Source organism: Acinonyx jubatus, chromosome C1 (genome assembly GCF_027475565.1).
Source record: "Acinonyx jubatus isolate Ajub_Pintada_27869175 chromosome C1, VMU_Ajub_asm_v1.0, whole genome shotgun sequence".
NCBI classification, from domain to species: Eukaryota; Metazoa; Chordata; class Mammalia; order Carnivora; family Felidae; genus Acinonyx; species Acinonyx jubatus.
In genome coordinates, this window is record NC_069381.1 from 74,049,067 (window position 1) to 74,076,913 (window position 27,847).

At 39.1% G+C, this 27,847-nt stretch overlaps 1 protein-coding gene across 1 annotated transcript in view; it reads right to left on the reverse strand.

Annotated features, from left to right (window-relative positions):
- Positions 1–15,752: 15,752 nt before the first annotated feature.
- GTF2B (general transcription factor IIB) overlaps positions 15,753–27,847 on the reverse strand; it is a 50,176-nt gene continuing 38,081 nt past the window's right edge. The window contains exons 5-9 of the mRNA XM_015064396.3: positions 24,914–25,047; positions 20,889–21,035; positions 20,627–20,756; positions 18,135–18,416; positions 15,753–16,179 (exon numbers count right to left, since the gene is read on the reverse strand). Of these exons, the coding sequence (XP_014919882.1) occupies positions 16,046–16,179; positions 18,135–18,416; positions 20,627–20,756; positions 20,889–21,035; positions 24,914–25,047 (827 nt within the window). The 3' untranslated portion in view covers positions 15,753–16,045. The remainder of the gene's footprint in view (positions 16,180–18,134; positions 18,417–20,626; positions 20,757–20,888; positions 21,036–24,913; positions 25,048–27,847) is intronic.

Below are 27,847 nucleotides of genomic sequence, written 5' to 3' on the forward strand. Positions count from 1 at the left end.
ATGAAAAAATGCAAATGAACCAAAACTAATATGCAAATGACATGAAAATACCTTATTGCCTTATCTAAGGCAATCTGTGCTAGGGTGCATATTTAAGAATTAACAAAAGAATTGGATTTCTATGGAAATAACCACTTTTACCTTTTATAAATTTGAAATTATATTTAAAAAAATAATCACATTAATTATTCTCTGACCACCAAACTGCTTGTAAACCACTTGTAGACTTCTAGAGATTTCTAGCAATCTAAATAGTGTAAGAGAGAGTTGTGGCTTTATTGCTCATCTGGAATCCTGAACTCATCAAGTCCAAGGCTCTTTAGGATAAAGTAAATAAATTGCAATCCAATTTCTAAGGGACCCTTGATGCCTCCTTGGTACCCGCTCTTTCTTTACCTACTACTCCCTTGAGTTTGTCATAGTCTAATTAGGATAGGTAGCAAATTAAGCCATTCAGTATTGTGAGTATTGGCATATTATGAAGTTAACAGAGATTCATAGTGTGGTCTTCAGCTTTGCTGGTTCAGAGATATTTATCAGCTCACAGAATGATTGGACTCTGAGTTAGAATAGAGTTAGTTAGAATACTCTGTTGCTGTGTGTAACAGAGATGCAAAAGAGCAATGACTTGAATAAAGGAGAGGCTGGTGTGGCTGCATTTATCACAAGGTTATCCTTGTGACTCGGACTCCTTTTAGCTTACTGCTCTGCCATTTCTAGGTTCCCTAGTCTTCGTGGTCCAAGATGGTTCACAGCACATTTGCATTATAGTCATTAGAAGGAGGGGAAAAGGAAGGGGAGCACACCCTTTTCCTTACTGGGGTGACTCAAGTTGTTTACATCACTTGCACTCTTGTTCCATTTACCTAAAATTAGCTGCAAGAATGACTGACACATACATTTTATCTGGTGCACATATGTATGTGTTCTGTTTCTAAGGAGGGGAAGATATACTAGGTGCAGTATCTGTGTCTTCTCTGCACAACTACTGTACATTCTTCTGGTTTCTAGATGCTCATGTAACCCCCCAGGCTCTGTTCTAAGATCCTCCCCTTTTTTGTTGATACAATCCTCTACCCCAGGATTCGAAGTACAATTCATATGTCACTAACTCTGAAATCATATTTCCAGTCCCAACTCTTCCAGGAAACTTGAGGACATAGCCAATTGCCTGTGTGAGCTTTCCACATTTACGCATGGATGGCCTAGCGACAGATCAAATTTAAAATGGTTAACACAGTGTTGACTCCCCCTCCCCACCTTTGCTCTATTATCACTCCAGTTCAAGCTGTTACCATCCTGCCCATTGGCTTCTTTTTAACATCTTGTCTCCCGGCTTTCACCTTTGTCTACCTAAAGTCTGTTGCCCCTTATAGCAGACAGAGCTCTCTTTTAAACATGCAAACCCTCCAGATCCTGCAAATTGGTGTCTCAATTCTTTCATTATAAAATGTCCACCCTTTACCCTGGCTCACAAGGCACAATGTGGTCCAAACTAACTCTCAATCTTACCTCATTTAATTTTGGCCATATCACTCCCCTCATGGCAAAACGAATTCCTTTCTAGCCTGTAAACATACTAAGATCGTTTTCTACCTTAAGGCCTTTTCACTAACTGTTCTCTGTTCCTGAAATGCTATTTCTCCTAATTCTTGCATAGCTATATTTTCACATTCAGGCTTCAGCTTAAATGTCACCTCTTCAGATTGATAATCACTCTAATTTATTACTCTGAAAATGCATAAATAAAAGAATCAAGCATCCATTCTGTCTTTTCTATACCATTCTATATTTCAGGGTAAACAAATAGTTGATAGGGGGAGAGTTCTTTTTTTTTTTGTATAGAAAAGTCATAGCTAATAAATGAAACAAATTTGGAATTAGAATATTGGCTTTTTGCAGCTCCTATTGAAATAATGGATCTTAGCAACAATGTATGAACTTTGATCCTAATTTGGGAAGGAAAATGATAATTTTGAGACCAAATGAGGAGCCATAAGTATGGACTGCATATCATGATAATTGGGTATGATAATTTTGTGGTTATGTATGGGTTTTGGGGTGCATTTGTTTAAGTAAAGTCTACCCCAATGTGGGGCTTGAACTAATGACCCCAAGATCAAGAATTTCATGCTCCACCAACTGAGCCAGCCAGGCACCACAAGGTTATGTGCTTTTCTGAAATTCCCTATCAATAGATACTGAACTCTTTATGGATGGAATGATAAGATATCTGTCATTTGCTTTAAAAACACTTTAGCAAAAAAAGAAAAAAAGAGGCAGAGTAGATAAAACAAGTATTGGGTAATGTTACTAATTGGCAAAGCTAGGTAATGGATACATGGGAAGTAGAAGAAAGAATTTACAAATTCTGTTTTGAATATGTTTGAAAGTTTTCATAATAAAAGGTTTTTAAAAACGTCTCAAAGGGTCCTTTTCCTATCAACTATTTAAAAGTAACTATAGGGGCGCCTGGGTGGCTCAGTCGGTTAAGCGTCTGACTTCGGCTCAGGTCATGATCTCATGGTCCGTGAGTTCCAGCCCCGTGTCGGGCTCTGTGCTGATGGCTCAGAGCCTGGAGCCTGTTTCAGATTCTGTGTCTCCCTCTCTCTCTGACCCTCCCCCTTTCATGCTCTGTCTCTCTCTGTCTCAAAAATAAACGTTAAAAAAAAATTTTTTTTAAAGTAACTGTATATTCGGTCACTATCATATTTTAGTTCTTTGCTTTGTCCTTAGAGTGATCCAATTTTTTTTCTTATTTATTTATTTATTTATCTATTTATTTATTTCTCCATCTAGAATGAGAGCACAGGCCTTGCCTTGTTCAACACTATATGCCCAGCATGCAAAATACTTCCAGATACTACTGGTTGGTGTATACTGTTTGTGGAATGAATGAGTTAAATGTGGAACTGAAAAAGGTAATTTTAGATCAACTAAAATAGAATCCTTTTACACAGCATTTAGTTGTCATATACTGCTTGCTATTAAATCATGATAATGAAAACAAAATAGGTTTGGGGCACCTGGCCATCAGTTAAGTGTCTGACTTCAGCTCAGGTAATGATCTCATGGGTCTTGGGTTCGAGCCCCGTATCGTGGGTTCGAGCCCCACATCGGGCTCTGTGCTGCAGTTCAGAGCCTGGAGCCTGCTTCAGATTCTGTGTCTCCCTCTCTCTCTGCCCCTCCCCCACTCATGTTCTGTCTCTCTCAAAAATGAATAAACATTAAAAAAATTAAAAAGAAAGGCTGTTGAATATCTGCAATATCATATTACAAAAAGAAAAGAAAAGAAAAAAATAGATTTAAGTCTGACCTGGGAAAAATCCAAGTAAGTTAAACGGGGGGATTGAGGGATAGTTGTCAAGCATTTCTTAGTTTGGTGAAGGTATTTGAGTTTGGTGCTATCATAAAGTGTATATTTTGGAATTATTTAATGTTGCTTTGGTTATTTAAGGTGAAAAAATGCTATTATGTTATTATCCCTAAAATAAGAATATTCAATCATAGCCTTTTAAAAGTTGCCATTTGTTGGGGCACCCGGGTGGCACAGTCAGTTGAGTGTCCAACTCTTGATTTTGGCTCAGGTCATGATCTCATCTTTGTGGGATCGAGCCCTGTATCCAGCTCTGCACTGACACCGCAGAACCGGCTTAAAATTCTCTCCCTCTCCCCCTCTGCCTCTCTTCCACCCCTGCGCTATTTCTTGCTCTCTCTGCTCTCTCAAATAAATAAAAGTTGTCCTCTGAGGGTGACACTCCATCTTGAAGACCTTTGAGGTGAGGCCTGTAAAAGAAACAGCAGTCTGAATCAGAGTGGGCATGACTGTTTTAAACTGGAAATTATGTCTAGTTTAGTTACCTAATAATGCCTCAGATAAAAGTAAAACAATTCATATGTATTCTGTAATCAGTTTCATAATGACCTATGCTGAGATGTCCAAGTCCAGACTACAGAAAGAGAACAGGGTTGGAGATGTGAGGGTCACTGGATGGTAGCTGAAGTCACAGGAGTAGATGGTATCATCCAAGGTTGAGTAGGACAAAAGGCATGAATAGAATAGGAACACTCCACACAGACTTGAAAGTGGTTAGTTGCCAGAGGTAGGAAGACAATGAAAAGATTAAAGGGCTCTCGTGGAAGCCTAGGGAAAGAGTGTTTGAAAGAGGAGAAAGTGGACAATAATATCAAATATTAATCAGTTAAGGTGAGGTCTAAGATGTTTCCACCTGCTTTAGCAATACAGATATTATTGGGACCATGATGAGAATTGTTCTACTGGTTTGCCCAGGGTTGAAATTAGCTTGCAGTGTTTTACGAGGAGGATGGGAGGGAATCTTTTAAGAAGTTTGACTATAAAGGGCAAGAAATGCCATGGATTGAGGAGATTAGGACACAGAAGTAATTGGAATGTGTTTACATGTGGCTAGTAAGGAGCCAGTGATGAGGATTGCCAAAATGCTTATAATTCACACAGGAACCGTGCAGTTTGGGGCCTCCAGCGTTCATGATGCTCATCTTCTCTCTTAGAGATGGGACTATACCTAATGACCTAAAATGCTAATCATCTTCCAGATTCTACTAAAGGAAAACAATCTTTTTCTAATCATCTCCCCCCAAATCAAACTAATCAGATCCTCATTTGTGCCCCCACCATAATCTGCAAAGATTCTTCATACTTTATTGCATTTATCTTGGTATATATCTCTTTTCTCCATATGCAACTTTTATTCAGAGTAGATGCCAAGTACACAGCACTGTGGCTGACACAGTAGGTGTTCAATAAATACTAATATATCCTTCATTAAGTAATAACCTTCATTTTAATTTTTTTAATAATTTTTTATTTTTTTTTTAAATTTATATCCAAGTAAGTTAGCATACAGTGCAACAATGATTTCAGGAGTAAATTCCAGTGATTCATCCCCTACGTACAACACTCAGTGCTCATCCCATCAACTGTCTTCCTTAATGCCCCTTACCCATTTAGCCCATCCTCCCACCTACAATGCCCCAGCAACCCTCAGCTTTTTCTCTATATTTAAATCTCTTATGTTTTGTCCCCATCCCTATTTTTTTATATTATTTTTGCTTCCCTTCCCTTATGTTCATCTGTTTTGTATCTTAAATTCCTCATATGAGTAAAGTCACATGATATTTGTCTTTCTCTGACTAATTTTGCTTAGCATAATACCTTCTAGTTCCATCCACATAGTTGCAAATGGCAAGATTTCATTCTTTTTGATTGCCAACTAATACTCCACTTCACACACACACACACACACACACACACACACACACACACACACACACACACATATACACATACACCACATCTTCTTTATCCATTCAACCATTGATGGACATTTGGGCTCTTTCCATACTTTGGCTATTGTTGATAGCACTGCTATAAACATTGGGGTGCATGTGTCCCTTCATGCAGCACACCTGTATCCCTTGGGTAAATACCTAGTAGTGCAATTGCTGGGTTGTAGGGTAGGTCTATTTTTAATTTTTTGAGGAACCTCCATGCTGTTTTCCAGAGTGGCCATACCAGTTTGTATTCCCACCAGCAGTGCAAAAGAGATTCTCTTTCTCCACATCCTCACCAACATCTGTTGTTGCCTGAGTTGTTCATATTAGCCATTCTGACAGGTGTGAGGTGCTATCTCATTGTGGTTTTAATTTGTATTTCCCTGATGATGAGTGATGTTGAGCATTTTTTTCATGTGTCGGTTGGCCATCTGGATGTCTTCTTTGAAGAAGTGTCTATTCATGCATTTCTTCACTGGATTATGTGTTTTTTGAGTGTTGAGTTTGATAAGTTCTTTATAGATTTTGGATACTAACCCTTTATCTGATATGTCATTTGCAAATTTCTTCTTCCATTCCGTCGGTTGCCTTTTAGTTTTGCTGATTGTTTCCTTTGCTCTTCAGGAAATTTTTATTTTGATGAGGCCCCAATAGTTCATATTTGCTTTTGTTTCCCTTGCCTTCAGAAACATGCTGAGTAAGAAGTTGCCACAACTGAGGTCAAAGAGGTTTTTTGCCTGCTTTCTCCTTGAGGATTTTGATGGCTTCCTCTCACATTTAGGTCTTTCATCCGTTTTGAGTTTATTTTTGTGCATGGTGTAAGAAAGTGGTCCAGGTTCAATTTTCTGCATGTTGCTGTCTAGTTTTCCCAGCACCATTGGCTGAAGAGACTTTTTTCCATTGGATATTCTTTCCTGCCTTGTCAAAGATTAGTTGGCCATACGTTTGTGGGTCCATTTCTGGGTTCTCTATTCTGTTCCATTGATTTGAGTGTCTGTTTTTGTGACAGTACTATACTGTCTTGATGACTGCAGCTTTGCAATACATCTTGAAGTCTGAATAACCTTCATTTTTTTTTTAATTTTTTTTAACGTTTATTTATTTTTGAGACAGAGAGAGACAGAGCATGAACGGGGGAGGGTCACAGAGAGAGGGAGACACAGAATCTGAAACAGGCTCCAGGCTCTGAGCTGTCAGCACAGACCCCGACGCGGGGCTCGAACCCACGGACCGTGAGATCATGACCTGAGCCGAAGTCGGACGCTTAACCGACCGAGCCACCCAGGTGCCCCATAACCTTCATTTTTAAAATGAAGCATCTGTGTGATCATACTGGATCTTCATAGCAACCCTGTGAAAAAGCACTATCAGTATTCTCATATTTGAAATAAGGAACCAGAGGCTTAAGAGAGTTAAATAACGTGTGCAAAGCATGCAGAAGGTTGGGAAAGCAAGGACTCAGACCTCATCTGCTAGCAAGATTCATGCTCTTATTCCCACCATACTCAATGAGTAAGTGAACAAATGCATGAATGGATGGGGAGAAAGAAATTCAAAAGGAAAAAATTCCCACAAAGGAACCTCTACACCCATTGCAAACATAACACATACTTAGAGAAATTGATTGTTCAATAAATACTTTTTGGGGAAAAAAAAGGGAACGATTATAAAGCTGAAAGTAAGCGTAAACTTCCAGTCTGTCAAACACTGGAGCTCACTTATTATCCCTTTGTACAAAACAAAAAGGATTAACATTCATCTTCTCTTTGTTCATCTGTGAACACACTGGTCCAAGAACTTATTGGTACTTTAAAAAGACCAATTCTTCATGGAAAAAGATAATGGCTTTTGCTTTAAAATGATTGCCTGCAGTGACTGCACAAACCCATTTGTCCATTCCTACTCTAGACATAAAGAGACACCGAGAGCCTGCTCTATGTGCTGGGCCTAACTGCCACACAACCTATGAAAAGAAAAGCTTACGTCCCCAAGACCACCATATGCTGGTATAACATTGAAGCCATCTCATGTCTGACATAATCTGAAATTGTTTCTGGGAATGTTAGGACCTCAAATTTCCTCCGGTCATTGATTTATGATTTTATATCACTGTTCAATCCCAAGATCCAGAAAATTTAGAGTTAGAACTTTGGATTTAAAATAACTCATTGGAATCATCTAGTTGGGGAACCATATAGAGTAATGAATCACAGTGTATGTCCTGGGCAGGTTACTCTCTGTACCTCAGTATTTCTCATCTGTAAAATGGAATTAGTGATAGTCCCTGTTCAGTAAGCTTCTCTGGAACTTCCATGACCATAACATTCTTGAACAGCCTTGCCCCCACGACTTCTACTACTCACAGAAAACAGAACTCCCTTCCAGAAAGGATTTAGCTCCAGCTATTAAATGGCTAAGAGAATCATTGGGAGGACCAAGGAAGCCGATGCCAGACTGAACTAGGACTAACAGCCACAGCCCCGGTGCAAGGCCAAGAACGAGTTGCTGCTCGTGCCACAATCTAGCAGTTGTTGGAGAATCTGGCAGCTGCTTTTGCTACACAATATATACTAACAAAATGGATGCCGCATGTCTTCCCCCACTTGACTCCTTTTGGAATTCAAGTATCATGTGGGTGCATCTGATTGGTCAGAACTTAATTTATATCTAAAATCTTAGCTTCAAATAAATCTGGGATTTGGGGATTTTTTAATTTTTTTAATTCTAGCCTTCCGTTCAAGAAAGCATTCTAGAAGGAGGTTGAATGTTGGACAAGCCCACCAACACTAGTTGCCATAAAGTACTAGTGATTACTACTATCTTGTTCAGCTCCATCTTACAAATGAGAAATTTGGCTCCAAGAGATTTAGTGAGGTTCTTCCCCTGGTTTGATGTCTATTCCTCTAACATGCTGTTTCTCCATTGACCTACAAACCCTTCATCTGGTCTATAAATTTTCATTCTATTTCTCTTCAGGATGTTACCTGAAATATTTTCTCAGTGATTAAATTTACATGTTTTTTTAATGTTTATTTTATTTGTTTTTGAGAGAGAGAGAGAAGAAGATAGAATCCTAAGCAGGCTCCACACCGTCAGCACAGAGCCCAACGCGGGGCTTGAACCCACAAACCATGAGATCATGACCTCAGCTGAAACCAAGAATCAGACACTCGACCGACTGAGTCAATCAGGTGCCTCTAAATTTATATATTTTAATAATTATACTATACTCCACAGATTGATTTAGACTTGCTTAAATCATTCTAAAAGTTGCCTTTATTTCCCCCTGGTCCCCTGCCGCAAGTTTTGTTGTTTTGTTTTGTTTTCAGAATTCTAAACTGTTTCTTCAGTCTTAAGCTAAAGGCAATCAAAAGAAAAGAATCGAATCCACCTTTATTTCAGATCACTCAGACAAAATACAAGGTGGGCTTTTACCAAACCAGCTCATTTTTCCGTCTGAAATATTTTCAGAGCCATATTTATAGTAAGAGTTTGAACTTTCTCTGTCTTTTTGTTTGTTTGTTTATATAATCTCTACACCCAACATGGGGCTCTAACTCACGACACTCAGATCAAGAGTCACGTGCTCTTCTGACTGAGTCAGCCAGGCTTCCCTGAAGTTTCTCTTTTTAACTAAAGTCTACTTCCTCTATTCGAGAAACTTACATTGAATGGGAGAAGAAATCTAAACAGTTTGGTGTTTTACCATTTGATCTAAAAATAAATAAAATTTTAGTCATAATTTATAATCCCCCCAAAACAAATCAGCTCTTTTTGTTACATTCAGCCAATTTTTTTTCTTTTTTTATTGAGGTATAATTGACATATAATATTATATTGGTTTCAGGTGTACAATATAATGATTCAACATTGTATATATTGCAAAATGATTGCCACAGTAAGTCTGATTAACATCTGTCACCATACTTAGTTACAAAAAGTTTTTTTCTTGTGATAAGAACTTTTAAGACATACCTGTCTTAGCAACTTTCAAATATGCAATTCAGGGGGTGCCTGGGTAGCTCAGTTGGTTGAGTGTCCAACTTCGGCTCAGGTCATGATCTCATGGTTCGTGAGTTCAAGCCCCGCATCTCGCTCTGTGCTGACAGCTCAGAGCCTGGAGCCTGCTTAGATTCTTTGTCTCCCTCTCTGTCTGCCCCTCCCCTGCTCATGCTGTCTCCCTCTCTCTCAAAAAAAATGAATAAATATTTTAAAAAATTTAAAAAATATATGCAGTTCAGTAGGATTGACTATAGTCACCATGCTGTACATTATATCCCCATGACTTACTTATTTTATAACTGCAAGTCTGTACCTTTTGACCACCTTCACCTATTTCACCCACCCCTCACCCACACCACTGCAACCCCCAGCTGTCCTATCTATGAGCTTGGTGTTTTGTTTTTTTTCCCCAAATTTCTCATAAAATTGAGATTTGTCTTTCTCTGACTTATTTCACTTAGCATAATGCTCTCAAGGTCCATCCATGTTATCACAAATGGCAAGATTTCCTTCTTTTTATGGCTGAATAATATTCCTCTGTGTGTGTGTGTGTGTGTGTGTGTGTGTGATTGTATGTATTTTTTTCTTTATCCATTCATCCATCGATGGACACTTCAGTTGTTTCCATAGATTGGCTATCGTAAATAGTGCTGAAAGGAACATCGGGGCAGGTATCTTTTCAAGTTAGTGTTTTTGTTTTCTTTAGATAAATATTCAGAAATGGAATTGCTGGATTATATGGTAGTCCTATTTTTAATTTTTTGAGGAACCCCTATACTGTTTTCAATAGTGGCTGCACCGACTCTGCATGAAGGTTCTCTTCTCTCCACATCCTCGCCAATGCTGGTTATTTCTTGTCCTTTTCCACAGTCACCATTCTGACAGGTATGATGTCGCTCATTGTGGTTTCAATTTGCATTTCCCTGCTGATGAGTGATACTGAGCATCTTTTCATGTGTCTGGTGGCCATCTGTTTATCTTCTTTAGAAAAATGTCTATTCAGTTCCTCTGTCCATTTATTTATTTATGTATTTATTATCTTTTAAAATGTTTTTATTTTTATTTTTGAGAGAGAGACAGCACGAACAGGGAGGGGCAGAGAGAGAGGGAGACACAGAATCTGAAGCAGGCTCCAGGCTCTGAGCTGTCAGCACAGAGCCTGATGCCGGGCTCGTACCCACAAACCGTGAGATCATGACCTGAGCCAAAGTCGGATGCTTAACTGACTGAGCCACGTAGGCACCCCTGTTCTTCTGTGTTAAGATTGCTTAAGTTACTCAGAGTCTTTTGTGGTTCCATACAAATTTTAGGAGTGTTTGTTCTATTTCCATGAACAGCTGATTTCAAAGGGAGACTTGAGATTCAAAGAACTCTCCTCAAAGTCAAGTTTTATGCTATCAAAAGAATAAAAAAAGTAACTGCTACTTTGTCCAAAGGAACTTGGGCTCCAACATAACACAGTTGTCTCTCTGGCACCCCACAAGCATCATCTCTTCTCTAAATTTATTCCCTCCTAATCTAGAGAACTTCCACACTCATGCTGTCCTTTGAGACTAGGGAGTATTTTCAAAATCAGCCCATGGTGGAGGCAAGAGGACCGGGACGAGCCATCATTTTGCCGCCTGCTAGTAGTGTGGCCTTGGACATGTTGTTTCACCTCGCTAGTGACATGTGAACATTTCACCCCAGTGTCCTCATCTGTTAAATGGGGGACTTATAGTTATTCATTTGTAACCTTCCATTTCAAACATATTCTTCAGTATGATTTTAACACATAAGATGACCAGAGCAGAAGCGGAGTGGGGGCCTAGTTCATGCACAACAGGGGCCTGGACCCTAGCCCAGACACCACAGTTTAGCTGTGACCTTAAGTTTGTCATTACTGTCTTCTATCTGCATATTGGACATGGTGGGTATTCAGTAACTTATTTTATTGTATTTTGTTTTTATTTTTATTATTTAGTAACTTTATTATTTGAGAGAGAGTGAACAGGGGAGGGGCAGAAAGATAGAGAATCTTAAATAGGCTCTGCGCTGTCAGTGCAGGGACATCAAACCATGTAGGCCTGGGGCTTCTCTGGAAGACCTCAGAAGCAGCTCCAGGGTGTAAAGATCACCCTCATGTTAACAAATTAGGACAGTGAGAGAAGCTGATGGCATAGCAGGTGAGATTTCTTTGCCACCGCAGTGTGGGAGGGGTTGAAGTTCTGGGCCCATCATTTGGTTTTCTGGTGTCTCATAGCCATAGAGCTAGAAGGAACCAACAGAGGGAGTAAGAACATGGCCAGAGAAATCTCTGACAGAGCAACCAAATCTCTGCTTAAAAACCTGCAGTGAAGTATTCAACATGACTGACATGTCTTCATCTGAGAGCTTCAGGTGAGTTCTCCCTCCTAGACCTGCCTTTTGGAACAATGTAGAACAAGCTAGGCTTTCCAATATCTCTAAAGGCACTGGGCCCAGTTCTTTTGTGGTTTCGTCACCTGTGTCAGTTTGAAACAAATTACCTCTTGGCAGAATCTTAAATTCAACAAAATGCCACTTCTCTGTTTTCTTCCTCTTAAGTACCTTGCCTGCCAGTCATCTTCCTTCTTTCTCAGATGTCTGAAAACATTGATCATTTCCAATAGTGGCTGTGCCAGCCACAGGCTGTTGCAGATCACAGACAGTGCTTGAGAATTGTTCTGATAATGTGCAGAGGAAAAGAAAGCTCTGTGGTCACTTTTTCCCTCTTCCTCTCTCTCTCTTTTTAATGTTTATTTTTGAGAGAAACAGAGCACAAATGGGGGAGGGGCAGAGAGCGAGCAGGACACAGAATCCGAAGCAGGCTCCAGGCTCTGAGCGCTCAGCACCGAGCCCGACGTGGGGCTCGAACCCACAAACTGAGATCGTGACCTGAGCCGAAGTCAGATGCTCAACCTACTGAGTCACCCAGGTGAGCCCGCCTCCTTTCCTCTTTCCTTAAGCAAGAGTTGCAGTCTCCCGGGATGGCGGTTAAAAGTCCCCTTGACTAGAGAAATGCCAGGGAAGGTTATGAATGGAGGTTTATGCTTGTTCCAGACACTGGGCCTCTGTGGCCTAGAGATCAGCTGAATGGTACTTTTGTAGTGACACCTTGAAGTCGTGAGATCCTGATGAAACGAGTATGTGGAAATATCCAGGAGGGGGAGAGTGAGGGAGGTGTTTAGGGGACTGGGGAATCTGTCAGTAGTTCCACAATTGGCAGATGAGATTAAAACTCCAGCAACAGGAAAAGTCAGGGCCACTGACAATTGGAAATATTGGCATGGGGCATAGAGAAGCCTCCTGGCTGGATTACGACCAGATGGGTAATAGGCTGACCCCCTCAGCTGTTCATCTTGATAATTAAAGTAAATCTTGCACCTGTGATATTAAATTAGCTCAGAAACCAAAGACAACCATGGGTAAAGTACGTTTGTTGGTTTGAACACAAAGGCTTACTATCAAGAGGCATCTAGTTTAAGAAGCATTTAGTTTGGAGGAAGAGCTAGAGTGATCTCTAGCTATTAACTCCTTGCCACCTGAGCTGATTCAAAAATAATTCAGAAACTCACTCTGAAGAGCTTTCCCCAAAAAGCCAGATACGAGTATTGCACTGAGTAATTTTGTTAATTTCATAACTGAACCGAATTGTATTTGAAAGTTACAACTAAAGTCAGTCCTGAGGCATCCTCCTGTGAAATAAAACCCAATAGTATAGTTTAATAGAAACCAGCACTAGATTGAGTGATCAAGGGACCCGAGTCTGTCCTCTTTCCTAATAGTAAACTTGGACACATCTTTTGATTTCTCCAGTCTTCTCTAATCTACAAAATGAGATTGGACCAGAGTGCTCAAACTCAGATTCCATGAAACTTTTTTTTTTAATGTTCATTTGAGAGAGAAAAAGAGAGCATGGGGAGGGGCAGAGAGAGAGAGAATCCCAAGCAAGGCTCTGCACTGTCAGTGCAGAGCCAGAAACAAGGCCCGATCCCATGAAGCATGAAATCATGACCTGAGCCAAAATCAACAGTCTGACGCTTAACCGACTGAGCCACCCAGGCGCCCCAGATTCCATGAAACTTATCAAACCCTCGAACTTGTAGTCATACTAAAGACTGTCAAAGTGGACTGTAGTGAGTCCTTGCTTTAAATACTGGGAATGGAATGGACCACCTTAACCAAGGTTTCAACTGTCTAAAGATGACAGCATTAAGATGGACCCACTTTATCGTCACAGAAATTGCCTTGCATGGGGAATATCCGTAACTGGCCAAAATGTAGCCCACACAGACGCTGGCTTCAACTTCTTGGTGTGATCAGCTCTCAACAAGGTGGGTTTTGTGCTGTGTATGGGGAGTTTTTCACACCTCATGAGGGAAGTCAAAACCATGCACAATCCCTGGTTTAGAATATGGGTCAGACTCCTTTTGCTGGTTACAAAGACCTGGCCATGATTTTTTTGAATTTCTAAGAATTACTAATTTTGCCGTACTAAGCAATCAAGTAAGTTACAACTGAACACCCCACATCTCGAGTGGATTTTAAACCTCTATAACAGCCTTGAAGCAGATGGACAAATAAGGAGTAAGTCCCATTGAGCTAGAGAGAACGCTAGAGGGGCCAGAGGCCAAAATGTGGCATTGCTGTGGATTGCCCCCCTTCCCTAAGTGAAAATGTTCTAGTGGTCAGATGAAATGACTCCTCAACAGGGTCATTAACAATGTATCACTTCCAAACACAGCTGTCCCTATCAAGGACACACATGCTCTGAGGCCTGGGGTACAAGGAAAGAACAAGTGACCCTGCTACTTTAGCTCTTGATGAGGTACTTCTTTCAGTATCTGCAATTGAGTTAAATTGATCAAACCATCTGGGTGGCATAGAGTTTTTTAAAACCAGAATTTTATTTTCAGAGGTTATCTACCAGAATATAAATTACATCCCCCAAATAAACCTTCTGCCCCCAGATTAATCTTTAAAATCAGTTCTACTGATCTAAGCTCTTTCAATGTATAGAACACAAAAAATAGACCAAAATGTTGACACGGCAGACTGGTAGGGGCTAGGTTTTTTAATCCCCTTTATGCTTATCTCCATTTTTCTAGTTATCAAATACATTTTTGTAGCCAGTAAAATGAAAATACTAATCATATTATTATACCTGAACTGCCAACTATGTTTTAAAAATAAAACACAGCACAACAGCAGGAAAGAAAAAAATACCAAAATACCGGTGCTCACTCCTAAGTGGCTTCTGGGTGCTATCGTTACGCATTTTCCAAATGTTCCAACTTATGATCATAGCAAAAATGACTATTTTAAGATCTAGTTAACTGGTTGCAGCTTGCAGTGAAAAGTCTTCAGTGGATGGGAAGTTTTGTGGTCAGTCGCTAGAAACTGGGGAGAACAGAGGGGAGGACCCCTGCTCTCAGTCTGTACTTGGAAAAATGGAGAGGTGCGGTGCTGGGGACCAAAGATGGGGGTGCCGAGGGAGACACTGACCTAAGATTTCTTGTCCTGAGTTTCGTGCTGGGTGGGATGACTTCTGCCTGGAGTCCTCACGAGCCTTGCGATCCTGTATTTGGTGAGTGTTCTTGCGTTTACTTCTCTGGTGTTCTCCCCCGGCTTTGAGTAGTGCCGTTTGCGTGTCACAGATTTTGTGCAAGGGAGAAACAGCATTTGTCTTCCTGGCCCAGCAGTCATCCCCATTCCGTGGCCAACAGAAACGAGAAAAGGTCTGATCCTCTAGAGGCGCAAGCCCCTTTTTGGACTAGAGTCTGAATCCCCCTACTAGGCTGCAACAGGAGACGTACTTCTAACCCAGTGCTAAGCTCGTTACGTGTCAGAACCTTACACCTGCTCTGAGGCAGTGCGGTCTACAGTGGTGTGTGTCTAGCATGGATTCAAGTCCCCTTGTAAACTAGTTGGTAAAAGGGCAACATTTTATTGGTCTTTGCTTACAATGAACACCTTCACATCCCAATCACCTACAGGGGGCGTGCTTACTAGAAAAATTACTAGACATTCCGAGGCCCAATAACCTCCATTTTAAATATTCTTTATATCAGTAAGTAAGAATAGTTATGAAATGGTAACATCCAAAAATTGATGTTGGTAGGCCAACAGATTTCATCTTCTCTGCTCCATAAGCTCACTGAGGAAAAACACAGGAATGTTTTTATATCTCTCAAGCCAGTGCCTTTCACGGTCCAGTTCACTTCTTACTGTTCTATATGTACAGTTAATAATTCACACAGCCCCCCGATGTTCTTGATGTCAAAAGTGGTTCCCCAAACCTCTTTGTTATACAAAAAAACACCTAAATCTATAAATGGAAAAAAACAAAACAAGAACCTCTATCAGCTTTATTAGCTGCAATGATATGCATTATTTGTAATTATAAATTACATGTAACATGTAATTATAACAAAAACTTTAGTTTTGAAAAACGTTTTATTCAAGAATTACATAATTTCAAATATCTTCCAAAATACAGTTTCCTAGGTTGCTACAAAAGAAAGCAAATTCAATAAGAAATTTAAATCATTAAATATGTTTCACTAGTATATACATACAGAATGCCAAGCAATTAATATTTAGCCCTGGAATGCGTACCATGTCTTTTGTTTTTCCTTATTAAAGAAAGGCTCAATCCAGCACTTGGTATAGGCTATGTACAACAGGCCGAGTTCAGTGTTCACAGGAGTTTGACATCAGCTGCCTCGATTTACAGCTGTGGTAGTTTGTCCACAGGGGTGTCAAATTTGAAGTCTGTAGGAAACAGATCTGGAGCTCGAGGATAGATCAGCCTGTAGGACTGTCTGATTGTAACATCAGCGACACCAGCAATATCTCCAATTTCTAAAAGACGGAAATCAACATATTAAGGATAACTTCCATCCTATCTCCCTTCCACTACGTGCACTCCAGTTTGTGAGATACGGTAATATAAAAGCCACAGTGAGAAAACGAGAAATGTTGATTTTTAAAACCTGACGATGGAAGTCCATACGAAGAGGCAGAATGGAGGGCTACAGTTAGTAACAATAATGAGGTAGGAGCCCTTATTACCTCAAAGGGCTGTCATAGTAGTAGGAAAAGATTCACTAGATGTAAAACATTGGAACAATGCCCAGGGCACAGCACCATGAGTGGTAACTATTATACTAGCCATAGGATCTAGTATCTAGAAAGACAGGAAGTCCTTCTGAGAATCCTGGGAGTAACCCATGAATACATTCTTATGAAGAAACTCACTTCATCATTGCTATTTTTGAAAGTTCCTCTTCTAATTAACTTCTAGTTCATTCTGTTAAGAAGTTCTCTGGTTAAAAGGCTCAAGCTAAAAGGGAATCGTACTAGAAATGGTTCCACAACCTCTTCTGTCTACTTCGTACCTCAGATAGTACACAGCTACTTGATACAGCTGTACGTTCTAGCACAATGGGAAGCTTCCACTCTTGCAAACACAGAACACGGAGCACAGGGAGCTCACGAGTATTTCTAGTGTACAGTAGATCCACGTTTACCCTTCAAAGTCATTGTCATCTTTCTTCCTTTTTATGAAAAAGTCCCAGTGGACTGCCACTTGACAAGTATTGGGTTATAAATACTTAAGCAAAATGGAGTTTTAAAAGACAGGCTTTAAAACAAACTCATTTTACCGTAACCTTTCCACAGTTCAAATCATAAGGTTTTACGAGTTTTCAGTGTGGATGCCTGCCATCACTGTGCAACGAGCTAATTTTAAGTTTCTTATCCTCTAGACACAGATACCAGTGAACGCCAACCGGCCCCTGGGAAGGGAAGAAAGGGGCCTTAAAAACAAAGAACTTCATGTAAAACACAAGCAGCACAAAGTGCCAAGATCAATATTTCTGTGTTGATTAGAACAAACTTTACAAGTAGGAATAAAGGTAAGGACAATCTGCTTTGCTTCAACTTCTCAATTTTACCAGAAGACTCAAAATTTCCTTAAAAAATACGACTGGAGGCCAAAGGGAATGGATAACCAATGGTTGGCTTCCTTCTAATCATTCTTCTATGTGATGTATTATTTTTATTAATATAGAAACATACGGCCTAAGCTGAGGTGAAAGGCTGTTCTGAGTAGGGTAGTACAGTCATCGCAGCAAGGAATTTCGCTACCTTTTCAATTTTGAACTGACTGCTCCTTTTTCTTTATGCATCTTTTTGAGGATCAGAGAAGTAATTGATGAATACATGCTTGTAAAGAAATTCACTTAGGACTTCTGTTTGAAAGTTCCCCTATGACAGTAAACTCAAAACTGGCTTTAGAAGGCTGAACTACTTCTATCAGGATCTTCATTAAGAAAGTGAGTAACATATGAAAGGAGAAAGAGAAGAGGCTTCGAGGAATGTTACAGCTGCCGATCAGCACAAATTTCCCATGTGCCGAGCTGTGCAGGCCACGCCGGACAGCAGGAAACAGGCATGGCCCCCACCTCTCAAGATATAAAAAATTTTGGTTAAGTTTTGAGGGGAAAAAAGAACTATTCAAAATAATGTTTAGGTGGGACAAAAACAACTTCTAGAAATGAAAAATGGACAAACTCAATACTTAAAGTGAATGGGAACAAAGCATGTCATACACAGAGTATGTATGTGTATCCACAAATATTTTTGTTTATGAGCCACTTAAGAAAATCTAGTATTTTGCTTGTCAGTTTTGACTCTAAGAAACTACCTCTTAAATGTGGGTTTGGGATATTTACCTGCTTTGTACCTAAAATGGAAATACAATGACACACTAAAACTTCAGTTTCATCACTGCCCTTCCTGAGAAAGAATCCTACCTTTTTGGGTCCTCTTCTCAGCGGAGGCCTGTGAGGCCATGTAAATGGCTGCCGCCGCCACAGATATCGGGCTCCTTCCAGGAACCAAGTCCAATTCCACAGCTTTACGGGCTATGTGTGTAGCTGCCATCTGTACTTGTTTAGGAAGACAAAGGTTGGAACAAAACCTGGACATGAAGTCCCCGGTTGTAATCAAATCCACACTGGTTTCTAGAGCTTTCAAAATAAGTTTAAAGCATCGACCGATTTCTTTCTTAGAAATTCGTGACACGGCACATATTTCTGAAAAAAAAAAAAAAATTTAAATCCACATTAGTCATATGGTTCACTAAAAAATCATTTCTGATTATAAAATATATTCTATTTGCAAAAATGCAATTATGCTTTAAATGGCCTGATTAAAAAATGGGCAGGGGATCTGAATAGATACTTTTCCAAAGACAACATGCGGATGGCCAACAGGCATGTGAAAAGATGAAAATGCAAATCAAAACCACAATGAGATATCAGCACTTGCTGGTCAGAATGGCTATTTTCAAAAAGACAAGAAATAGCAAGTCTTAGGGGAGAAGATGTGGGGGAAAGGAAACCCTCATGCACTGTTGGTGGGAATGTAAATTGGTGCCACTATGGAACCCCTCAAAACACTAAGAACAGAAAAACCGTATGATCCAGCTATTCCACTTCTGGGTATTCATACAAAGAATACTAAGACACTGATTCAAAAAGATATACGCATCCCTATGTTCAATGCAACATTAGTTACAAAAGGCAAGAAATGGAAACTATCCAAATGTCCATCAGTGGAGAGATGGATGAAGAGGTGCTACATAAACACGATGGATACTACTCAGCCATAAAAAAAGAATGAAATCTTGTCATTTGCAACAACATGGATGGATCTAGGGGGTATTATGCTAAGTGAAATGAGCCCGAGAAAGACAAATGATTTCCCTTGTAAGTGGAATCCAAAAAAACCAAAACAAACAGACAAATGAAACAAAAACTCATGGATACAGACAGCACACTGGCGATTACCACAGGAGAAAGGACTTGGGGAGTAGACAAAACAAGTGAAGGGAGGCAACTGTCTGATGATGGATGGTAACTAGACTTTTAGTGATTACTTCATAGTGATTACAGACGTCAAATTACAGCTGACCCCTGAACAACTCGGGTTAGGGGGTGCCAACCCCCAGCACAGTCACAGCTCCAGAGAGAACTCTTTATTCCCCCAAAACTTAACTACCAATAGTGTATTATCGACAGGAAGACTTATCGATAACAGTCAACATTGATTTCGTGTACGTATTCTAGACTGTTTTTATAATAAAGTAAGCTAAAGAAAATAATAAGGATATTATAAGAGCAACTACAGTACTATATAAAAAAAAAATCAGTGTATAAGTGGATGCACACAGTTCAAATTCGTGTTGTTCAAGGGTCAAATGTATAATACTGTCCACCCAAAACTCATATATAGTATAGATGCTGTACATATATACACATGCATGGTATATAACATACCATTTTTACTTTAGCTATAAAGAAGTCTTTCAAACAAGTTAAATGTAGGTTCTTAATATCTCAAAATATTAACTTCTCTGAAATTTCAATTCAAACAAGTTAAGTTTCTTCTACTAATCCAAACTTTGTTGATATTTATGTATTAATCTGTTATAAGAAGTATGTCTATCATGGAAATAAAAAAAAAACCTCAAAGCTAAAGAGTACTTCTCAAGCTACCCAATGTCACATGTACATGCAACCCCTGGGATTATAGGCATAACATGAGATCAAATATTCGACCCTGTTATTCTAAATACTAAACTACCAAACACTTTCAGACCAAAAGCCTTCGTTTTAGTTGTAATAACAAAACGACGATGATGATAAAAGCCACTGCCGCATCATAAAGTACTCACTGATGAATGAAAGGTAATGAAAATCTTAAGCTAAAACGAACTCTGGAGGGCAAGTCAGTGTGAGCGTCACAGCCAACAGGCTGTCATGTATTCGTGACTGCAAACTGGACAAAAATACGAGTTCTCCCAAAGCCTCCAGCTTAAGTGTAAAAGTGCAAATTGTAAAACTCGAGAATGTTTTCTAAGGCCTGATTCCCTCACCTGTAGAGACCTGTGCTAGGAGTGGAAATGGTTTTCCATGCATCAAGGGTACACGCTTGGTAACAAAGGCTTACTCTGGCCTACGAAGCCAGGCCTCAAAGCCCACAAGATGAAGTCGGTCAGAAGATCTCACGAGCAAAGAACACGGAGCTTACGTGGACTAGAATGACTAAAACAGCTGGAAAAGAACATGGCTAAGATCTTCTGTCAGGGAACAAAATAAGGAGGCATCTGGAAATGATACAAAGATGGATTACTGGAGGTAACCAGGAAGACATGACTCAGCTACGTAGTGTCAAAGCTCCTTGACTTCGGTCTGTTACTTTAACATAGAAAACATTTTTATCTCCGCAACTAAAAACTTACCTTTAAATGTCCTAGGAACCCCTTCTTGTCTACAGGCAATATAGAGACAAGCGGAAGCTATGGCATCATTAGCTCTTCCCTTCAGGCTCTTCTGTTCATACACTTGCTTGAATAAATTATTTGTTCGATCCTTTAAAGCAAAGAAACGAAGTTTAATTAACTCTAGGCCATTTAATTAGTTGCAGTATCAAAATTTCATATGTTCATTAAATTATGCTAAGTCAATGCCAGAATGGCTTAAAGGAGACAGACAAGAACTTACAACTATATTTCGAGGGAGGTTGATTCTGTCTGCCATAGTAGTGATTTCTTTGAAAGCATTCATCATTGCCCGATCAGAACTACTCATTGTTCTCCGATTTTGGTACTTAGAATTGCCAAATTCATCAAAACTTGCAGCTCCTGTACCCTGTAAAACAAAGTTTTATAACTTTATGCAAAAAAGTTTTCAAAGAATGAACAGACATTTCTAAGAAAACATAACTTACATGATCTGACTCCATATGCCCAAGAAATCTACCCTGTGCCTCCTCCCTATTCCTTAGTAGAACAAATACCAGGTCAAGATGGTTTAAATGAGTATCTGTGAGAGAAGCCAATAACACAAACTGTCACATTAACAGACCTAAGGAGAAAAATTGAAAGTTCTTCTCCAAAGGTGCTATAAAGGCAGGCAAACAAAATTCAAACGCCATTTTTCGAGAAGAACTCGCAAAATACTACAAATGAGTGGGTGGTGCTTATTAGAAAATCACTCCTCCAGGCTTAGGCCAGAACAATGATTAATGGAGAAAAAAGGCATGCTCTGTTTTACTGTGCTTCACTTTTACCGCATTTAGCAGAGACCGTATTTTGTTGTTGGGGTGGTGGTGGTGGTTGTTGTTAACAAATTGAAGGTTTGTAGCAACCCTACATTGATCAAGTCTCTTGGCACCATTTTTCCAACAGCATTTGCTGATTCCAGATCTCTATGTCACATTCTTGCAATATTTCAAACTTATTCATTATGGTGATCTGTGCAGTGATCTTTGATGTTACTCTCGTAATTGTTTTGGGACTCCACAAACTGCACACTTCTAAGACAGGAAACTTAATAAATCTGCATGTTCTCACTGCGCCACTGAGCAGCTGGTCCCCCCACCTTTCTCCCTCTCCTCAGGCCTCCCTATTCCCTGAGACACAATACTGAAATCAGGCTAATTAATAACCCCATAATGGCCTCTCCATGTTCAAGTCAAAGGAATAGTCCTATGTTTCTCGTTTTAAATCAAAAGCTAGAAATGTTAAGCGTAGTGAGGAAGGCATGTCAAAGCTGAGACAGGCCAAACGACAGGCCTCTTGTGCCAAACAGCCAAGTTGTGAATGCAAAGGGAAGGTTCTTGAAGAAAATTAAAAGTGCTACTCCAGTGAACACACCAATGATAAGAAAACGCAACAGCCGTATTGCTAATGTGGAGAAAGTTTTAGAGGTCTGCACAGAAAGTCAAACCAGCCACAACAATCCCTTAAGCCAAAGCCTAATCCAGAGCAAGGCCCTAACTCTATTCCTTTCTATAAAGGCGGACAGAGGTGAGGATGCTGCAGGAGAAATTTGGAAGCTAGCAGAGGTTGGTTCGTGAAGTTTAAGGAGAAGAAGCTGTCTATAGTACAGAAAGTGCAAGGTGAAGCAGCAGGTGATGTAGAAGCTGCAGCAAGTTATCCAGAAGATCCAGCTAAGAGAATTCATGAAGACGGCTACACCAAACAGATTTACAGCCTTCTATTGGAAGAAGATGCCATCTAGGACTTCCATAAACTTAGTTGATAAAGCAGCTGCAGGGTTTGAGAGGACTGACTCCCAATTTTCAGAGAAGTTCTACTGTGGGTAAAACACTATCAAACAGCATCACAAGCTACAGAGAAATCACTTGTGAAAAGGAATAGTCAATTGACAGAGCAAACTTCATTACTGTCTCATTTTAAGAAATTGCCAGGACATCTGGGTGGCTCCGTTAAATGTCTGACTCTTTTATTTCTGCTCAGGTCATGATCTCACTCACGGTCATGGGATCAAGCCTCACATTGGGTTCTGCGCTAACAGCACAGAGCCTACTTGAGATTCTCACTCTCTCCCTCTCTACCCCTCCCCTGCTCACACATGCACATGCGTGTTCTCTCAAAATCAATAAATAAACTTTAAAAAAAATTTCAGTCACCTACCCTTCAGAAACCATCAACATCGAGGCAAGACCCTGTACCAGCAATAAGGTGGTAACTTGCTGAAAGCTCACATTATGGTTACTAGCAATACAGTATTTTTAAATTAAGGTATATGCATTTTTTTTTTTTTTTTTACATAATGCTACTGCATACTTAATAGACTACAGTACAGCATAAGTATGACTTTTATATGTACTGGGAAGCTACAAAAAGGCATTTGACTCTCTTTATTGGAATATTTGTGTTACTGTGGTGGTCTGGAACCAAACCCGCAGCATCTCTAAGGTATCCCTGTACTAGGAAAACTAGCCAATATAATGTAATTATAATTACACAATGTAATTAGACAAAAATTATATTAACTATACTGGTGTAATTATTTTAAAATTAGGCAAGAGAAAAATTAGAAGTACTAATTTGAGAAGGAAGTGGTAAACGATTTGCAGATAGTCTTTTTGTATACTTAGAACACTCAAAATCACTGTAAAACTGCTAAAAATAATAGAATTCATTAGAGGCAAGGTCAAAATGAATAGAAATCAATAGCCTTCATATGTATAACCAAACAGAAGACAATGAAAAACAAAAGCGCCAATACAAAACAACAAAAAAGATAAATATCTAGGAATCAACTTAAACATTCAAGACCCTTATGAAGAAAACATCCTCTGAAGGACACACATGACTTAAGGAAGTGGAAAAGCATACTATGTTTCTGGACAGGAAGAAGTCTACTTTCCCTAAGTCAACTTGCAAATAAGTCTAACCAAAACCTCACTGAAAATACCAACTTTTTTTTTTAACAAAGTGATCCTAACCTTTAAATGGAAAAGACTAGTGAAGAAAACGCTAAGAAAGAAGAGCAACGAGAGAAAACTAATATTACTAGATATTAACACAGTGTGGTGTGACATGTGACTGACTAGGCCAGGACAGAGAAAAGGACAGAATGTCCAGAAATATTCCCAAATACATACAGAAATTCAGTATATGACAAATGTAGCATCTTAAGAATTTCTGCAGGGTAGGCATAAACAACGGTCAAAGGATACAGGAGAAAACTAGTGATACTGGTTATCCTGTTTTTGACAGGGAAAGAGGGTTGTGGTGGGAACTGAGTTTGGGGGTCAAGAGAAAATTTATTGTGTTCTTTTTACATTTGTGTATGAGTCATGTATTTCCTATTAAAAAACAAACACTAAAAGAAGTTACAGTGTCCATTAGTTGCGATCTTAGATTTTAAAATGTCCTCAGTATGCTTTTTACTCAGCCTGTAAGGCTAAAGCAAATGCAGAAATCACCTACTTAAGATACTATCAGCTTTTTTCAAAGCCTACACCACTTTTCAAATTTTATATGTACTTTATACAGCATGAAAAAATAATTAATAACTTGCCTTTTCAGAACACTTTCTTAAAAATAGACTATGCAGTGGTATAGATGAAGTTCTGAAACAGCATCACTTGGTTAGTTTCCTTGAATATTGCCCCCGCTACTTCCAATTCAGGTAAAAGAGCAAAAAAGAGCCAGGTTGCCAGACAGATTACACTACTGCCTTATCTAATAGCAGCAGCTACGATTTACTGAATACACACTACATGTTGTTATAAACACTTTACAATACGTTCCCATGTAACCCTCAATGTTTCTATGAAGTACTCTTATTCTCACTTCACTGATGAGGAATGTGAAGCTTTATACATCATTTAGGTAGGTCATAAATTCACCAATATTAGAAAACAGGCTATGCTGACCTACAATTATCTTAGGTAATGTGGGGGGGACAGAAAAGACATTTATAACATTCAAGGAACATATCAATAAGACCTCATAAAGATCATTCTACACTCAATTTTTGGGCAAAATGTGCTTCATGAAAACAAGGGCCTAAGATATAAAGACTGTAATTTTGATCTGTGTGGAAGATATGTGTAAGGGAACAATCATTCCACAACAGTATGACTGGTAAATCTCATTCTCAGGTCAAGATTCCTCACGGGGCAGTGACTGATACTTTTGCAAAGTTTCCAAACCCCCAGGTCTTTGGTCAGTCCATACTTGCTACTTCCTGTTGAGCGGATTTATTACCTTGCCAATCATGGTTGACAAATCTCCATCACTCAGTAGAGGATTCTGAGAGTCTCCAACTCGAGATGGATCTTTTGTTGCTTTATCATTGCTGAAAGTTCTCCATTCGGACCCCACGTCAATAACTCGGTCACCTAAAAATACAAGCACAAGTCTAAATAGGATCTACTGAACACTCTTTAATGCCCAACTCAGGCGCTTTTATTCCTAGGAAATCTCAACATGGACATCCAGGCTCCAGCTTAAGTATCAGGTCTCAGACATCTGTCCTAAAGCGTTCCTTTCACTATGATGCCAGGCCAATAATAACCGTTTTTAGACATTATGCTTTGATTAGTCATATTCTAACTTTTGGAAGAAAAAAGTATTAGTCAAAATAAACACACACAGCAAAATAAAGCTATTCATATGTGATACAAAGATAAATGTGATTCAAAACCAAAATTTGCAAGGGACATAGAAAAAACCAGAAAGCACTTTTCACAATGGTATTAATGCACACAGTTTCATATAAAAAGTTATTAAGCTTTCATGGGAAATGGTTTGCAAAGAACTAAACTGAAACTTATGTTTTAGTAACTACTAGATGAAAAAAATATTTCTGGCCAAATAATTTATACAGAGTAAAATGTTAAGCCTAGAATTAGTGAGAAGAAAGCCAGGTAGGTATTTTCTTTTTAAGCAAAGGGCCAGTGGTAAAATAGGTCACGCTAGGAAACTAAATAAGAACAGATTTGGTTGATCACTGCTTTGGGGGGAATGCTCAGTAGCTCGTAACATCTCCACAGCGACAAGAGTTATTACCACTGAACAGCTGCCCACGCTAGTCACTGTGTAAATGTTCTCTTTTAATCCTCCCAGCCTGATAAAGGTAGGTACCACTTTTACTGCCACTTTAGAAATAAAATTTGTGTAAGATGACACACTAGAACGGAAATGTGCAACTGATCCCAAAGACTGTTCTATACTAGATCTGTAAAACATGAGCTTTTCCACCAAAGTGTGACAAAACTGAGAGCAGGAACCAGACCATTTTCATTGTTGCCTAAAGAGAAAGGAGAAAGAAATGGCAGAAATTAGTTAACTCAGCAATTAAAAGAGCTTCTGGTGACAGTCAATTAATGTAATGGTTACGAGCACGGACTGTACCATTTGCCACTTAGCCTTCGACAAATCATGGCATTTCTCAGCTTTAAATCTCCCTAATAACCTCACAGTCTAAAGATCATAAGGATTAAATAAGCCAAAACAGGTACAGCACATGCATGTAAAGTGATTAAAAAGTTCAAGGTGAGTGCCTGATATTAGCTATCTACTACTAGGAAAATGAAAATAGTTTGACACATCTTCTGACATCTCCCTCCTTTTGAGACTTTAAAAGTAGCAGAGTGCTCCGCTACAGGTATATGACCAGAAGGACAGCAAAGAGAAAAGAAGGAAGGAACTCAACGTAAACTCTGCTAAATCCTCTGAAATACTGTCTATGTAGTACATTAATTAAAATGCTTATGAACCAAGTATAGTAATCTTAATCTAATCTTACTGCTTTATTTAAGGAAGGAGGTAAATGTGCAACAGAATCATTCCTGATGGTTCTGGAATAATTTATATTTCTTTGAACACTCAAAACACTTGGGAGTAACCAGATATCACTTGGACTATTTCCTGTTACAAGGGAACTGAGAAGAGAGGCAGGGTCCCCATCTGCCCTACCTGTATGTAGTAAGAATGGCCAAGGAAAGCAGAAGCAGGCAGATCAGTTTATAAGGCAACTTCAGGAGATGAGAGATTGAGCAGGTGGCCCAAAATAAGAGAAAAAGAAGGTTAAATGGATGGGACTGTCATGATGGATTTTTCTGCTTCCCTCTCAAAAAAATAAACATCACTAAACTTGGGAAGCAATTCTAATTATATAAATTAAGATTTTAAAAACTTACCTGAAAGTAACAAAACCTGTAATAATGGACTGAAGTCTCACTGCAATACTAACTAAACAAGGCCTGTATCTCAGAGACCAATTTAAAAAGATTGATTTTTCTTCCTTTTCATAACAGAATTATAATAATGCCTGCTTACAAATGTGTGTGTGTGTGTGTGTGTGTGTGTGTGTGTGTGTGTTTGCATGTATGCAAAAAACTACCTGTATTCTCAACACTAGGGAAAGCCACTGTAAACATTTTGGTATATATACTTTCTGCCTTTTTAATTCATGTGTATGTTTTTTCCTTAAATTAAAATTAGATCATATTGTGCCTGTTCCATGAAAAGCTCTGTTCACCAAATCCACATCATAAACACCAAAACAAGATTTTTTAAACAGGTCAGACCCTTTAATAGCATCTGACAATTAAAGGGATACTATGATGTCTCCACACACTATGTTTTCAAGAAAAAAAAGTGTATCTAACTTTCCTAGTCAAAAAACAAAAATACACAAACATGCACGTAACAAAAAACTATGGCCTTCATATCTGGAGTTACTTGCAAAAATCTAAGTTCAAATAAAAACTCAAATGTCATCATTAATTTGTTTAATGAATGAATGAAGAGAACATGGTATATGAAAAGGCAGGTAGGTATGCTCACATCTTTTTAAGTCTCTCTAGAAATCTAAAGATGAAACATCTTGGCTAATAGTTTATTTCATACCATTTTCCTTTTGGCCCCCCAAAAACCTACCAAGAGTCTCTTTTATTGGTTGCTTTGCACTGCCTTTAGAAAGACAAGATGGATTAGGGAAAAAAAGGGGGTGGCGGGAGTTGGCCTCGGACATTGTAAATAGAAAAGCCAGAACCGGGTAGTGATGTAATTTTTCCACATACGTGGGAACAATCTACATGACTCATTCAACAATCTGTGATTTGTGCTAAGAGACATTCCCTCTTTTTATATTTTACTGCTCAAAACATAGCATTTATAAGAAATAAAATTTCC